We start from the raw sequence: 15,165 nt of genomic DNA on the forward strand, positions 1-15,165 counted from the left end.
GCCCCGGAGGTTTTTCCTTTATTCCATTTTATTCCCTGTGGATTCTTTGTTTTAATGCCGGGGCCTCTTCACAACCAACACTTTGCTTGATAATCCTCTGTTGGGCTTTCTCTCTCCCTTGGCTGCACACAGCAACGAGGCGTTTTCTGCAATAAGTCTCGTATAGTATTTCTCTCGTTTGTCTAAGACAATCCGCGTCGTTCCCTCATGCATATATCAGCTATAGGTTATGTAGCAATTTCCTGAATCTATGTTTTTTGGTATGTTTGCTAGTTTTACTTGTCTGTAGAGGTCAATTCATTCGGCTCTCATTATTTTCCTTTTTTCTCCCCTTGCCATATCCAGCACTTAAATCTCGTACAATCTTTGTTCCCTAAAGCCCAAAGCCGAAACATCACCGATTTCAAGACTGGCGTGCTCTGACCACACATCCCGGGAGAGTTATATATCTCCACTTGTGCAGCCGACTAACTATGCCACCGGTTCATAACTAACTCTATCATTAGATACTATGTACTTGTTAGTCGCCCGTACACTTGATATATCGGATACTTTACAGAATACGGGACTCTCATGTTCCGGAACCGAATGCAGCCTATATGCCATACATAATATAGTAAGCGCTAGCTAACCCCCTTCCTCCCCCACAATGCAGCCAACACAACACAAAGAGATGATACACAATAGCACATTACTAGCTGCATAACATCGTATCCAACAAAGTCCCCGAGTAGGCAGAGCCGAGATCGATTCCTTACAACACCACACACCATACCGCTTCCTGCTATGTAACGAAACCCCTCAACTCCACCAAACCCCAGGATATCCAACCCAGCTCAGCTAAGTCAATACAGATACCGTCGCGGGCTCAGTAGTCCGCAGCACAAGCGGTATAGTATCAGTCATCGCCTCAGCCGAGCTACTCCAAAGCAGAGAGTACACGCCGTCTGTGTCAGCCTGTCTCGCGTAGAAGTTGGCCCCGCTCACGGTGACTAGAACGTAGCCCCCGTACGTGGACCACACGTTACTGAGCTTGGTTGTGGTCGACTGGTCCGCCGCGGATGCACCGGTAAATCCAACTGGGTTGGAGTCCGCTGTATCGCCTTGGTCTAGACACAGCATGTTGGTATCGGTAGAGAGGGTGGTGAAGTCCGCCGTGGCACTGGAGCTGGAAGTGGGGTGTGCAACCCAGGTGTTGTCAGTGGCGGCGGTGACTGTTACGTGTACGTGGTTAGATGTAATTCCTGTGGTTCTCACATGGTATCAAGTGGAGATCTTGGGTTCTTACAGTTGATTGGGGTCATTGCGGCCATTGTGGTTGTGTCTACTTTGGACGCATCTGCAACTTGGGCAGTACCTGTGGTCAAGGTGATATATATCAGTCAATACTGCTTTTCTTGACTGCTGGGAGGGCTGAGATACCATTCCTGTAGAAGACGGGCAGTCCGCTAATGCCAGTGCCATAGGCATACAGCTTGAAGGAATCGGTTGAGGTTGACTGTCGCTTTTCAAGTGGATGCGCAAAGCAGACTAGCCCAAAGGCTAGAAGGGGAAGAATAGAAAGAAATAGCATCTTGCAATGAACAAGTCATACAATATGTTGGAAGGGTGTCAGGACCAAGCAAAACTTATAGAACAGGAAAGATTCAGGAGGGCATATTCAATGAGACAACAATGTGATTAGAAGCAGGCAGCACCCTAGGAACTAACCAATGATCTCTATAGTCTCATCCGCTGATCTTCTCTCTATTTTCAAAGAGTGTGATCCAAGCCTCCTATTGTGATTTGAACCGGTATGAGCTGACGATACGTAATTTGCAACTCTATCGCAGGATCCCAGTAAACCAGAAACACCCCCATTGCCATCATCAGGCTGCGTTCCATGCTAAAATTCAGATCCCGACTGTTACAACCAGATCGACGATCCACTCGCATGCATTCTGCGTCAAGATTCTCGCAACAATCGACAATCCTGGACAAACCAGCTGATATCTCAAAAAAAGAAACATCCAATATGTGAGATAACAATATTAATGTCCAAGCCACACACGTGGGATGCTTACACTCGTATAAACTAAGGCTGAAACAGGTTACACCGGGATAAAACATGACCGCGTGTCGGGGAGCATAACCCTAATGCAAGGCCCTGCATGCCAGTCTGACTGCGATCGAACTAGAGGATAATATCATCGATGACCGACCTCCGTCATTGGTTCTCTTTGCAAGATTTGACTTTGTTAATCTAAGACACAGCCCTAGTTACATGGGATATCCATCATCTCAAGGGCACTATTACGAGAGAAAAGGCACTATCAAACACCTCCAAGATCAAAGCGGCCAGTGCACACGTGGTGTGATAGACACTCAGAATCTGGGAAGGTCCCCGAGTTGAACATCTTCTTACGTTTGAATGGTGGACTGTCTTTGGCGTGGATACGGGGCGCCTTTCTCTTACTATTCAGGTATCCACTGAGCACATAGCCTCAATTTCCGAGCTGGACTATGACTCTGATGCTTCGCCGGTATTCGTCTGTCGGGTCGTCTTGTGTATCACAAGATCCATTTACACGGCATCGCCGCCGGTAGGGCTGCCTGGCATATCCTAGTGAGGAGTATGCAGGTCACCTCGTGAAAAGAGACATGGAGTTTTCGGTCTTAGTCTCACCTCCTCGTAGTGTGATATACTTATAAGATAGCGGCTTAAATAGGAGACCATTCTCTTGGTTGTGTATCAGCAAGTCCCATTCATTTTCTTCTACTCGAAGTCTTTTCTGGGTGTGTTGCAAGCTCTATATAGAGCTGTATTCGTGACCCAAAGACAATTGAGAATTATATAAGTGCCCTACGTGGGTAAAATCGGCGGCTATGAACCTCCAAGCTTTTCTCCTCCTGGCATTCAGCCTGGGCGCTTCTGTCGTGGCCATTCCACAGAACGCAGCTAGCTCTGTGAATGTCCAGCTACAAAACCACAGACCCACGACAACTACCAAGATCACCAAGCCAACAGGAACACCCTGTGTGGGCAACACGCCCCTAACACGGTCCAGATGGTGCCAATACGACATCAACACCGACTACACCCAGATAGTACCCAACACCGGCGTAACCCGGGAGTACTGGCTCAACGTCGAAGAGCTAGTAGCAGCACCAGACGGGTTCAGCCGGCCGGTAATGGCCGTGAACGGGACTATCCCGGGCCCAACGATCTTCGCAGACTGGGGCGATGAGGTCGTGATCCACGTCACGAACAGCCTACACAATGCCAAGAACGGCACGAGCATCCACTGGCACGGGATCAGACAGAACTACACGAACGGCAACGACGGTGTGGTCTCCATCACGCAATGTCCCACCGCGCCAGGCTCAACCATAACATATAAATGGCGCGCCACGCAGTACGGCTCATCGTGGTACCATTCGCACATTGGCCTGCAGGCGTGGGAGGGCGTGTTTGGCGGGATTGTGATCAATGGCCCTGCTACGGCGAACTACCAGGTCGATAAGGGCAGTCTGTTCCTGACGGACTGGTCGCACCCTACTGTTGATGAGCTATACTTGGAGGCTCAGACGATTGGGCCGCCGACTTTGGATACTGGCTTGATTAACGGGACGAATGTCTTTGGTAATGGGACCAATTCTACGGGCACGCGATTCCAGATGAAGGTCAACCAGGGGTCTTCGTACCGGCTGAGGATTGTTAATTCGGCTGTTGATACGCACTGGAAGTTTATGATTGATAACCATACGCTTACTGTTATTGCGGCGGACTTTGTGCCGATCAAGCCGTTTACGACGGACTATATCAATATCGGAATGGGTATGTGCAAGCCCTAAGTCCATCCCTCCAAACCGAAAAGAAACATGAACTAACAAAAACACACAGGCCAACGCTACGATGTAATTGTAACAGCCAACAAACGCCAAATCTCCGACTCATTCTGGATCCGCGCAATCCCCCAAGAAGCATGCTCCGAAAACGCAAACCCAGACAACATAAGAGGCATCCTCTACTACGGCAACAGTCCAAACACACCCACCACAAGACCGTACACGTTCCCCGACGAATGCACCGACGAGCCAGCCTCCAGCCTAATCCCACAAGTCCCCAAGACCGTCTCAGCCGCAGACTGGAACAACCTAACAGACGTGACACTGGGACGCAACACCGCGAACCTCTTCCGCTGGTATCTCAACAGCACGACGATGCAAGTCCTCTGGGAAGACCCAACCTTACTGCAGCTTTTCAACAACGAGAACACGCCCAACTTCACCGAGTCGAGTGGCGTGATTGAGCTGCCGCGGGCGAACGAGTGGGTGTACCTCATGATCAATACTAGTTTCCCGGTCACGCACCCGATCCATATGCACGGACATGATTTCTTTGTTCTGGCGCAGGGGTCGAATCCGTGGGATGGGAGTGTGGCGACTAATAACCCGCCCCGGAGAGATACGGCGATGCTGAATGGGAATGGGTATTTGCTTATGGCGTTTGAGACGGATAACCCCGGGGCGTGGCTTATGCATTGTCATATTGGCTGGCATACGGATGAGGGCTTTGCGTTGCAGTTTTTGGAGAGGGAGAGTGAGATTGAGCCGTTGATTGATCGCCGGGCTCTTGAGGATAATTGTGCTTCTTGGAATGCTTATGATGAGGCTTTTGATATTGAGCAGGATGATTCGGGGGTTTAGGTATGTGGTTCTAGATAGGTTCGATCGTTATATAGGTGAGGTTCGTATGTAGGTAGGTCGTGTTCTAGTGTTTATATCGCCAATTGATTATATCTGAACATTGTATCTTCTTTGATATCTACGCCTTGCTGTGTTCCTCGGGTTAGTGGCATGGGTGCATTTAGGATTGAGATGTGGACATTGAGTAGAGAAGCCGAGAATTACAGTGATACTAGCTACAGTAATAGTCACGAGAATAATAGCACTATGTATGTTCTATTCACGGGCCATCTAAGGCTAACATACACAGAATCGATATATCGTTAAATCTTTCATAAAACCCCCGAACTAAATGGCACAAACCAACTCCAAGAAGATATCCAAAATCGGTACGTAGGGTTTGTTTTGTCATGGGTCAAATGATAGTCATAGTCACCATCATTACAAGACCACCCACTCAAAGCAGGGTCTTCATGTCATCCATGTTGCGGACACCAACGAGGTTGCCAGCCTTGATACGCTTGAGTGTCAGAGCGGCAATCAGGGCAGCACCAACACCGGAACCATCCTCGGCAGCCATGATGACGACCTTGTCCTCCTCGTTGGGGGCCCAGTCGAGGATCTCACGCAGGGCCTGGGCACCGCGCGCCTGGAAGTGGGGGTACTTGGTGAAGACGGAGCCGTCAGCACCGACGTGGCAGGAGTCGATCTTCTTCTTAGTGCAAATGGCGGCGACTCCGCAGGCGGAAAGACGAGCAGCACGGGTACCGATCAGCTCGGCGAGACGGCGAATTAGCTCCAGCTCCGGCTCGGTAGGGCGGATGTTCAGCGTGAGTTCGAAGAGATCCAAGGTCTCCGTCAGGTTCTCGTAGGGATCCTCTTCGATGTGGGCGAGGAAGGAGGCATCGAGCAGGTAGGGCTTGCGTAGCTTGGAGACGTCCTGGCCGTTGAAAATCAGACCGGGGTGGTTGTCGACCAGGTCAATTAGGACGAGACGGAAGATCTCGCCGAGGTACAGACCAGCGGTCATCTTCTCGAAGGCTTGCTGGCCGGGGCGGGGAGAATCGCGATCGATGATGTCATCATATTTAGTGAGGGGGAGGACCACGTGCTCATTGTCGAAGGCTCCGTATTCGCAGTTGATGGCGACGGGCATGTCGGCGGGTAGGTTCAAGTAGGCGAGCTTGGGAATAGACCCTGCGTTCTCCATGTATGCGGCGTTCACGCCGGTACCGAAGATGCAGCCAATCCTCATGGCGGAGTCGGTATAGGAGGAAGCAATGAGGGTACCGGTGGTATCGTTAATCAGTGCTGCGACTTTGATGGGAAGACCCTGTAGCCTTGTGAGTCTTTGAACCTGCGTGGGGAGGGTATCGTCATCTCATGAACATACACGCTTCTTCAAGATCTCCTCCAGAGGGGGAACAACATCATGACCCTCGACACCGTCGATATCGAAGCCCTTGGTCCAGCGCTGCAGAACACCGTGATCGATGTACTCCTGGGTCGCGGGGTAGGAGAAAGTGAAACCGAGAGGCAGCTTGGCGAGGTTTCCTTCCTCGTGGTGGTACTCGATGAACTGCTGCAAGCAGTCGGCGATGTACTCCCACAACTCATCGGCGGTTCCAGTGCGCAGCTCCTCGGGCATCTTATATTTGGATTGTGTGATATCGAAAGCGCCCTTCTCCTCGGTCAAGGTAATTTCGCAAACACGTAGGTTGGTGCCGCCCATATCGAGGGCCAGGTAGGTTCCTCGCTCGTTGCCATCGGGGAAGTCCAAGACCCAGGTGACATTCATGGGCTATTCGCTAGGGTCAGTCTAGATTGAGATCGGGAATGGTGTCGTTCTCACAATGTTGCCGCCCTCGACGGTCAGGCCTAATTTTTTGTTAGCGACTGCGCAGAATCAGGGAGTGGATCAAAGTCTCACCTTTCTCGAGCTCTTCGGCGAAGTGTGCCACGACCTCCTTCAGCTTCGCGCGATCCACAGTGAAAGCCTTCTCGAGGTCCTGAATGGTGCCCAGCAAGTTCTGGGGCAGCTCGTGCATGGACCCTGTACCACATGGTTAGTTTAAAATAGGCAGGGGTAGCTCTTCAAGCCTCACCCTTGCGGGACGGCGGGTGCTTTGGGCCAAGTCCAACCATGATGAATATGAATATGAATGTATGGAGGAAGAAAAATGAAAGAAAAAAGTTGGGGAGGGGGAAGAATGACGATATGGAAAAATAACGTGGGGCAACTGTAGATGTCTTGTTTTGGACTGTCGGAGAGAAACGAGAAAATCAATTGGGGGAAGTTAGGGCAAAGGGGGGAATTGCTTTTATAGTAGATCTATCTTAGACTATAGTTAACTAAAATAGTTTAATCTTATATAAAGAGATTATTAGAACATTCCAGGTTATTTGACCGAAATCAAGTCTCGACCGCAAACGTATGATGATATTATCGTCTCTTGGCGTTAGCTATCCACGTTTACTTGCTATACTCCATGTTATGTACTACATAACTACCCCGTATGTCCTACATAACTACGGAGTACGTACTACACTAGATCTACCCCATAATACTCAAATGATAATCTCCTATTTCTGCCTATTAAAGACATTTCATGAATCATAATCTCAATGTGACAGCTTACGCGCCAAATGCGGGAAAACATGGTCCAGACCTCCAGACTGGCGGTGTGCCTTGTCCTTGTCGTGTGACTCCAGCTTCTCGCGTACTCTATTCTGATACGCATCTGTCAACCCCAGAGTTCGATCAACCTCCTCCGTGAGTCGGTCCACCTCCTCCTGCAGCCGCTCGTCTCGGGTCTGCAGCGGAGCATTCTCCTCCGCCCTCTTCTGCGGATCTGGGTTGGTTTCCTCCCACAGCGCCTCCAATTCCTCTGCCCATCCCAGAGCCTTTGCAAACTTGCGCACTCCGGCATCACAGTCCCCAATCACCAACACATCGTCACTCCGCGAGCCAAGGCCACCGACACGCTCCATATTGATGAGCACGCGAGGCACGCCTGGACTAACCATCGAAGGCAGACTGGCAAATGGCTGGACAGATAGACTAGTTCCCATGACAATGCAGAGATCGGCCTCTTCTGGCAGAGAACGGCTTTCAAAGAATTCCGAAGGCAGAGATTCGCCGAAGAACACAATGTCCGGCTTGACCAGACCGTTGCACTTGTGGCAGTGGGGTACATTGCTCTTGGCCACCATCTGGTGCATCTCCTCGTCTGGGAACGTCTCCTTGCATTCAATGCAGCGCTGTGATGCAAAACTGCCATGGGCCTCGATAATCTTGTCGCCTGGCACGCCCGCCTCGCGCTCGAGGCAGTCAATGTTTTGAGTAAAATGTTTCAGGAGAATCCCTTTGTCGTGAAGTAGTTTGATGAATGAGTGCACGACAGTCGGACGATAGCGTCCCGGGTACAGCTCGTGCGCCAATGCATAGAAAGGTTTGGGGTTACGCCGGAAGAAACCAATATCAAAGACTGCCTCGGGCTCTGGTAGATCTAGACTTGCCAGATTGGCGTAGATTCCCGTGTCAGGTGAGCGAAAGTCTGGGATGCCTGCTGAAGTGCTGATACCCGCTCCCACCTGCATGCTTGTTAGCTCTCATGCAGTATTCTATGGGGTTCACGCTGCATACCATCACCACAACTTTCTTTACATTCTGCTGTTTAACATATTTGGCGACCGCCTCAATATTCCGCCCCTCAAGCACCAAGGGGCGTGCAAACTCATCCACCTGGGTTGACGATTCGTTGCCCATGGTGCGCCGATTCCGACGTCCCGGTTTGCGACGTCCAATGATGGCGGTTAAAGCCTTGACAGATGAAAGTCAAGCCAAGAGACTTGTCAATAAAGTAAGAAGATCAGCAGAGAAGGTACACAGAAAAAAGGAAGGGAAGCTGGAAAAGAGCAACTGATATAATCGCGAGCGTGGGGCGGAAATGACGTCGCGTTGATTCACAACCACATTAAGACGCCGCAGATAAAACGGCGACTGAAGTACAAAGAAAAACGGGTTCAGGCAGGTATGGAAGTTCTATTTAGTTTAACAATCTGGAGTCATAAATCCCCGCCGGTCTTGACGTAGCACAGTAACATGAATCATGAGGCTGTAAAACCCGCCCTCACCGCCCGCAACCCCCTACAACTGGCGTGGCATCAACAAACCAACTTGCGACGACCAATGGCGCCCAGAATGGCTGCAACTGCCAATGGGCATAATTCCATGCCCAAAAGCCCTCCAAATACCAATGCCTCACCAACAGAGACATCTCCTCCCCCACAGCCCGACATCTTCAACGCCAGCTCCGTCGCTGAGATCAAAGCCACGTTGTCCCACCTGCATACCCAAGAAGCGTCTGTGACTGCCCGCCTGGATGCCCTAGTAACATCCCAGAAAGACCTCTCCCGTGAGCTGGGCCGGCTGGATTTGATGCGCGTCAACATCGGGACCCACGCCAGCACAACCCGCTCCATCAGCCATGGGATGCTCTCCGAAGCCGCCGGCACCGCAGACCGGATCTCCAGTGCGGTCCGCCGGCTAGATCTCGAGCAGGCTCGGGTGAAAGCCACCTTGGAAGTTGTCGAGCAGGTGGCCGAACTCAAGGCGTGTACGCTGGGCGTGGCGGGCTCGATGGGTGCGCCCCAGGACTGGGAGAAAGCCGCCAGCTACCTACACCGCGCGGCTCAGATCCCGGCGACGGTTGTTAATGGCGCGTTTGCTGCGGAGATGGTCCCTACGGCTGAGGTACCGGACCCTCCAAGTGTGACGCTGGATAACGCGGCGGAGTCGCTGTGCGGGCTGTTCCTGCGAGAGTTTGAGAAGGCGGTTAAGGAGAATGATGGAGCCAAGATTACACGCTTCTTCAAGCTTTTCCCGCTTATTGGCCGCTCTGAGGTTGGTCTCGATGTTTATGGTCGTTATGTGTGCCAGGGTGTCGCGGCCAAGGCTCGGGCGAACCTCAATGGGGCTACCGGGAATGCTCAAAATAAGGACGGGTTCTTCTATGCAAATGCGCTTACCAAACTGTTTGAACATATTGCGCAGATTATTGATGGCCACGGCGGGCTCGTGGAGCACCACTATGGCCCCCGTAAGATGGGACGCGTCATTGAACGGCTACAGGTCGAGGCAGATGTACAGGGTGGTATCATTCTTGATACATGGAGCGATGAGCGCCATGTGGATCGAAAATTGATGGATATCAAATCCTATGCCTTCACTTTCTTGGTGCAGAGCTTCCTGTCCGCGCAGCGAACAGGCCCGCCTCGCCCACAATCCCCTGCCATGGGGGCGAGCACAGCCGCCGACGAGGAGGGGGTGGATATGAAAGAGATCGATGGGGTGTTGAATGAAATGGCTATCATGTTGGGTCGGTGGTCACTGTACTGTCGGTTCCTGGCTGATACATGTAATGTGAGTGGATCTCCGCCTCTTCAATATCAGCACTAACAACTTCTTTAGTCTTCGGAGGATGAGCCAGATGACGATAAGCGATTTGAGCTTCCCACCTTCTTGCGAGAGTCACCTCTGGCCCAAAAGATCCATGACCGCCTAGTGGCCCCCTTCAACACAATGACAACCTTCTTCTTCCGCCGCTCTGTGGAAAAGGCCTTCCAGCTAGACGAGTCCCCATCAGGCCTCACGATGAACCCCCAGCGTCCACTGAAAGCGGATCCACCGCACATCACCTCAGCCATCGACGACATAATGTACATTGTCAACAAGGTCATCCAGCAGTCGCTCGCCACCTCCCAAGAAGCAGTCGTGACAAACGTAGTCCCGACACTCTCACGCGTCCTAGGGTCCGATTTCATCGGCATGACCCAGCGCAAGATGCGCGACGAGTGCTACCCACGTATCCCAGTCCAAGGCGGACCACCCTCCGAACAAACCATCATCTCCTTCCTAGTGCAAATGAACAACCTCGACCTAGGAGTAGACTACATCCGCCGAATCGTGCAAAACAACACAGGCTCCAAACCAACCGACACCGACACCACCACCACACAAGCAACCCCGCACCTCCTCTCAATCTTCCCCAGCCCAAGCACCGCCCAAAAAGTCCACCAAACCCTCCAAACCCTATCAACAACCTTCGAAAGCAAAGTAACAGACCTCCTAACCGACGGAATCCAAGTAATCTTCAACAACGCAATCAAACCGCGGCTGCGTCCAATCCTCGCAGACTCCTTCCGCGACATCGAATACACACCAAACCCGAACCTCGAACCCGACAACCCAAACTCCCCCTTCGACAAAGAACTCGTCAAGCCGCGCTTCACCGCCGCCTGGAACGACCTCCTCACGCCCTTCGCGCGCATCCTCACGCCCTCCGCCTTCGACCGCGTCCTCGGCGTGACGCTCGCGTACCTGGCCCGGCTCCTGGAGAAGAGGCTCTGGTCGTACGGATCGCGGATTAACGCGCTCGGCGCGGCGCGTCTCGAGAGGGATGTTGCGGGGCTTGTGGGTGCCGCGGTTGAGGTTGGGTATGTGGCTGGTGCGCCGGGGAGGTATCGGTATCGCGAGTGCTTTGCGCGCTGTGTGCAGATGACGCTTGTTATGGGCATGGATGAGGATGAGTGGGATGAGGTGAGGAGGGGTGGGGTTGCGGCGGAGGTTGTTGAGAAGCTTGGGAGGGAGGATTTGATTAGGGTTAGGGGGATGGTTAGGAGGTAGGGAGAGGAAGGTCTTTGATTGTTTATAGGAGGTTTTGTATAATTGCATTTTTTGCGTTTGTTCATTTGAATTGTTTTTTTTTTTTTTTTTTTTTTTCAAGTTCTAGTAAGACAGTTGCATTTAGACTAGCAACAGGCAAGGTAGTAATATTTACAAGCTACCATCTATCTACAATTATACAAACGTCGAGAATAAAAGTCTTAGATAATAAGAATGTAAATCGGGCTATCTCGCTCTATTCCAGACGCAAGACCAGAAAACATGGACAGAAAGCAAGGTATTATTTCCCTTGTCATTCAACGAAGCAGTTTGTATACCGTACAGAACCCAGTTTAATATCCCCCATTGCCATAAAAAAAATGAGAACAATGGAGCGCCAGGCCAAATTAGACCATAATTCAAGTGACTTTTCCCAGGAAGGTTGTATTTGGATTGAAAAGATGGTGTGAGGTATGTGATTTGGTAGCGGGAGGGTTGAGTGTTGAGGTGGAGATGAGAAGAACGGAGGGTGAGAATGTCGGATGGTATGTGGAGTCGGTGGAGAGATTCGCGGGATTGAGAGAGATCGAGGGTAGGTTGCGATGGTATAAAAAGCCCCAGGCTTTTTGGTTGCAAGAAAAGAAGCACGCTCAAGGGATATCGAGATAAAGAAGCGAAAATGCGAAGAAAATCAAAGCTTTCTAAACGAAAAATGGCGTATGCGAAATGCATGTCATGCAAAAGAGATTGAGAGAAGAGAAGATGAATGAGTTGGGCAAAGCAAAGGGGAGAAAGGAGAATGAAGTGAAATGTAGGACTGATTAGTTCTCCGTCTTCTCTTGCACCGGCTTTAGCACAACAGGTTCACCCTGTGCATCGGAATGATTCTGATTCTGATTCTGCTCGGCGGCCTGGCGAGGAGCAGGCGCGATCTTGATTTCGTGCATGCCGACGTCGCCTTCGCTGCCGCCGCGGCTGCTCTGCCCGTTAGGCGAGTGGCCCTCGAGCATCACCTCGCGCGGCGAGCTACCGAGCATCATCTCGCTGTGTTCGCCGATGCCGTAGCGCTGCGCGGCAGGGACCTCGTGGCCGTCGGCGAGCTGGTCGTGGTTCTGCGGGGTCCAGGCGAGGTAGTCGCGGCGGACCTCGACGTAGTCGTAGGCAAACTCGCCCAGCTGGTCGTCGTCCATGCCGAGAAGCTCGGCTTCCTCGGAGGCGCGCAGGTTCAGGCCCGGGATAGCGTTGATGGCGTAGGCGATGATCGTGGACATGACGAAGGAGTACGAGGCGGTCGCGACGATGTAGGCGATCTGGATGTACAGCTGCTTGTAGTTGTGGATGACCCAGCCGCCGACGCCAGTGCCGGTACTGACACCGTCCAGACCGGCGATGGCGTCGTCACCGAACAAGGCGTTGAAGATCAGGCCGACGATTCCTGCGATGCCGTGCTCGGCCAACACATCCATAGAGTCGTCGATTCGGATCCAGTACTTGATCTTGGTGGAGTAATTGCACACGATGCCGGTGACAATGCCGAGGATGACGCTAGCCCAGGGTGAGATGAATCCGGAGGCGGGTGTCGCAGCTACGAGTCCCGAGATGGTACCGGAGCACCAGCCGACCATTGACCACTTGCGAGCCAGACGCCAATCGAGCAGAACCCAAGTGATGGCACCGAAGGCGGCAGTCAGGTTAGTGTTCCAGGAGGCCATGGTAGCGCGCATGTTAGCTCCAAAGGCGGATCCACCGTTGAACCCGAGCCAGCCGAACCAGAGGAAAACCGTGCCGAGGAGGATGAGGGAGACGTTGTGTGGGCGGAAGTTGAGCATCATGCGTTCCTGTCGGCGACCGAGGACCATCGAGTAGGCCAGAGCTGTGAAACCGGAACCGATTTCGACGGGACCACCACCGGCGTAATCCATCACGCCGTACTTGTACGCCCAGCCGTTGACGTTCCAGACCCAGCAGGCTAGCGGACAGTAAACGATAGTCGCCCAGATGAAGACGAAGACCATGGCAGGAAGAAGGCGACCGCGTTCAGCGACCGCTCCCATGACGATAGCTGCAGTGACACCGCAGAATTGCATCTATTAGATATCAGCATCGGCTGGAAACAAAAAAACCAAATCCATGATTCCATGTTCGATCTTACCTGATAGAACGCATAGAGCAAGTTTGGAACCAGTGGAGAACCAGGACTGGGATCAGCCAATGTCTTCATTAAACCGAAGTTTCGCAGGTTGCCGATATAACCGTTGGTCGCCGTCGGGGAGAAAGCAAGCGAATAACCCCAGAAATACCATTGGAAGGTCACGATCGAGAACGAAGCCATACAAGCCCAGATCATACTCAGGGCAGACTTTCGACGAGCCAATCCCGAGTATAAAAAGCCGAGACCAGGGATCATGACCATGACCATGGCCGAGGCCACGAGGATGTAGGCCTGGTCGCCGGCCTGGAACCATTTGTTGACATTTTCGGTGCCTAGTTGGGACCCATGTTAAAACCATCACACCGTTTGGAGACAAGAAAGACGCATACGGGAATCGCCGCCCAAGTCTGTGTTGGTCGAGAGGTCGTAATTGGAGGGGGCGCCTATCCAGTTGTAGGAGGCATAGTCCGGGGCGTACGGGGCTTTCCCGTTGAACGCCATTGTAGCAGAAGCTCGAAGCTTTGGAAGTTGAGAGTGCAGGTGTAGAGGAGAGAGTGAAGGTAGGAAGTGAAGGCGAAAGGAAGAAAAAGACGGATGTTCCAGAAGTTAAAAAGAGAAGAATTTCGCCACGGATATAAAAATAAGGAAACCCGAACTCGTCGAACCAAAAATCCCAAGATAAGTCAGATCGACACGAGTGGGTCCCCGTCGAATAACGGCAATTGGCAATTCAATTCGATTCCACGCGATAAAAATGAAAGAAGAACAAAGCTAAAATAGAATCATGAAACACTTCAAGTATTGCCGTAGGAAGGCGCGGTAAAGAGGAGAAAATCGGACGAGAGCTGGGCAAAATGTGGTTCGAAGTGGTGTGGTCAGAGATTGTGACAATAGCAATGGGATAATCGATAGATACTGTCGTGTTTCAACGTTTCAATGTTTCAATGTTCCGTCAGGGTCTGGTATATATAAAAAAGTTCAGTTCAATTGATCTCTGTATACAATAATTAACACATAGTATAACGACACAGTATAACAAGTATAACACATAGGAACCTCGTCATCCCCGGCGTAGACAGCCGCATCGTGTGGCAAGGGATCATGTATGGATCGTGCCTTGCCAATAGTTCGAGCCTTGGCCTTGGCCTTTTGAGGGATATACCTTGGACATTACATTATGATCCAATGGGACCATGCAGTAATTCGACTCCGGGGAATAGTTCCTAAAGTTTCAGGGAACTAGATTCCATGCGGACGACTCTTTATATATCTTTTTCAAACTCAGAACCTCTAAATCAGATAGCCAACTAGATACCAGCAACTACCAGATAGCTTATCATCTCCTGCAGGTACCCTTGCGCGTACACAACACCGTCGCACTTCGGCTTCTGGAGACCTTCGGCGAAGAAACAGGCGCTTATCTTGGATTTCTCTGTTCTCGGGATATCAGAACCCCCAAATTCCCCCAAATGCCTATCGCCCACCGGCAATTGGACAGGTGAAGATCGATTCCCGGGTCGCTGATTGGCTACAGATAAAGTCCAACTCGCCACTGGCGCTAAGTGGGGCTCCGCCGTAAGCTAAGCCTTTCCCTTTGCGGGTTAGCGTATCGAAATGGGAACGAGCCAACGATTGGCGACAGATAAGGTCCCGTTTACGCTTTCCGTGTTTCCCCGAT

General features: G+C 51.6%; 6 protein-coding genes across 6 annotated transcripts; 2 read left to right on the forward strand and 4 right to left on the reverse strand.

Annotated features, from left to right (window-relative positions):
- Nucleotides 1-840: 840 nt before the first annotated feature.
- Nucleotides 841-1,573, reverse strand: N7518_009195 (uncharacterized protein; the record flags this gene model as incomplete). The annotated part of the gene is made up of 2 exons (XM_057190122.1): nucleotides 841-1,214; nucleotides 1,423-1,573. The coding sequence occupies 2 exons, from the start codon at nucleotides 1,571-1,573 to the stop codon at nucleotides 841-843; spliced, it is 525 nt and encodes a 174-aa protein (XP_057037778.1).
- A 1,292-nt stretch (nucleotides 1,574-2,865) lies between these two features.
- On the forward strand, nucleotides 2,866-4,689 carry N7518_009196 (CAZyme family AA1; the record flags this gene model as incomplete). Its single annotated transcript, XM_057190123.1, has 2 exons — nucleotides 2,866-3,817; nucleotides 3,884-4,689. The coding sequence occupies 2 exons, from the start codon at nucleotides 2,866-2,868 to the stop codon at nucleotides 4,687-4,689; spliced, it is 1,758 nt and encodes a 585-aa protein (XP_057037779.1).
- Nucleotides 4,690-5,125: 436 nt separating this feature from the next.
- Nucleotides 5,126-6,813, reverse strand: N7518_009197 (putative hexokinase Kxk; the record flags this gene model as incomplete). The annotated part of the gene is made up of 5 exons (XM_057190124.1): nucleotides 5,126-6,001; nucleotides 6,062-6,469; nucleotides 6,521-6,546; nucleotides 6,599-6,721; nucleotides 6,774-6,813. The coding sequence occupies 5 exons, from the start codon at nucleotides 6,811-6,813 to the stop codon at nucleotides 5,126-5,128; spliced, it is 1,473 nt and encodes a 490-aa protein (XP_057037780.1).
- A 477-nt stretch (nucleotides 6,814-7,290) lies between these two features.
- N7518_009198 (SIR2 family NAD-dependent protein deacylase) lies at nucleotides 7,291-8,437 on the reverse strand (the record flags this gene model as incomplete). The annotated part of the gene is made up of 2 exons (XM_057190125.1): nucleotides 7,291-8,262; nucleotides 8,315-8,437. 2 exons carry the CDS (start codon nucleotides 8,435-8,437, stop codon nucleotides 7,291-7,293), a joined length of 1,095 nt encoding a protein of 364 aa, XP_057037781.1.
- Nucleotides 8,438-8,860: 423 nt separating this feature from the next.
- On the forward strand, nucleotides 8,861-11,356 carry N7518_009199 (Golgi transport complex subunit COG4; the record flags this gene model as incomplete). Its single annotated transcript, XM_057190126.1, has 2 exons — nucleotides 8,861-10,093; nucleotides 10,142-11,356. 2 exons carry the CDS (start codon nucleotides 8,861-8,863, stop codon nucleotides 11,354-11,356), a joined length of 2,448 nt encoding a protein of 815 aa, XP_057037782.1.
- Nucleotides 11,357-12,156: 800 nt separating this feature from the next.
- On the reverse strand, nucleotides 12,157-13,988 carry N7518_009200 (ammonium transporter; the record flags this gene model as incomplete). Its single annotated transcript, XM_057190127.1, has 3 exons — nucleotides 12,157-13,422; nucleotides 13,488-13,819; nucleotides 13,877-13,988. 3 exons carry the CDS (start codon nucleotides 13,986-13,988, stop codon nucleotides 12,157-12,159), a joined length of 1,710 nt encoding a protein of 569 aa, XP_057037783.1.
- Nucleotides 13,989-15,165: the final 1,177 nt, after the last annotated feature.

Source organism: Penicillium psychrosexuale (genome assembly GCF_028828465.1).
Source record: "Penicillium psychrosexuale strain IBT 29551 chromosome Unknown utg000005l, whole genome shotgun sequence".
NCBI classification, from domain to species: Eukaryota; Fungi; Ascomycota; class Eurotiomycetes; order Eurotiales; family Aspergillaceae; genus Penicillium; species Penicillium psychrosexuale.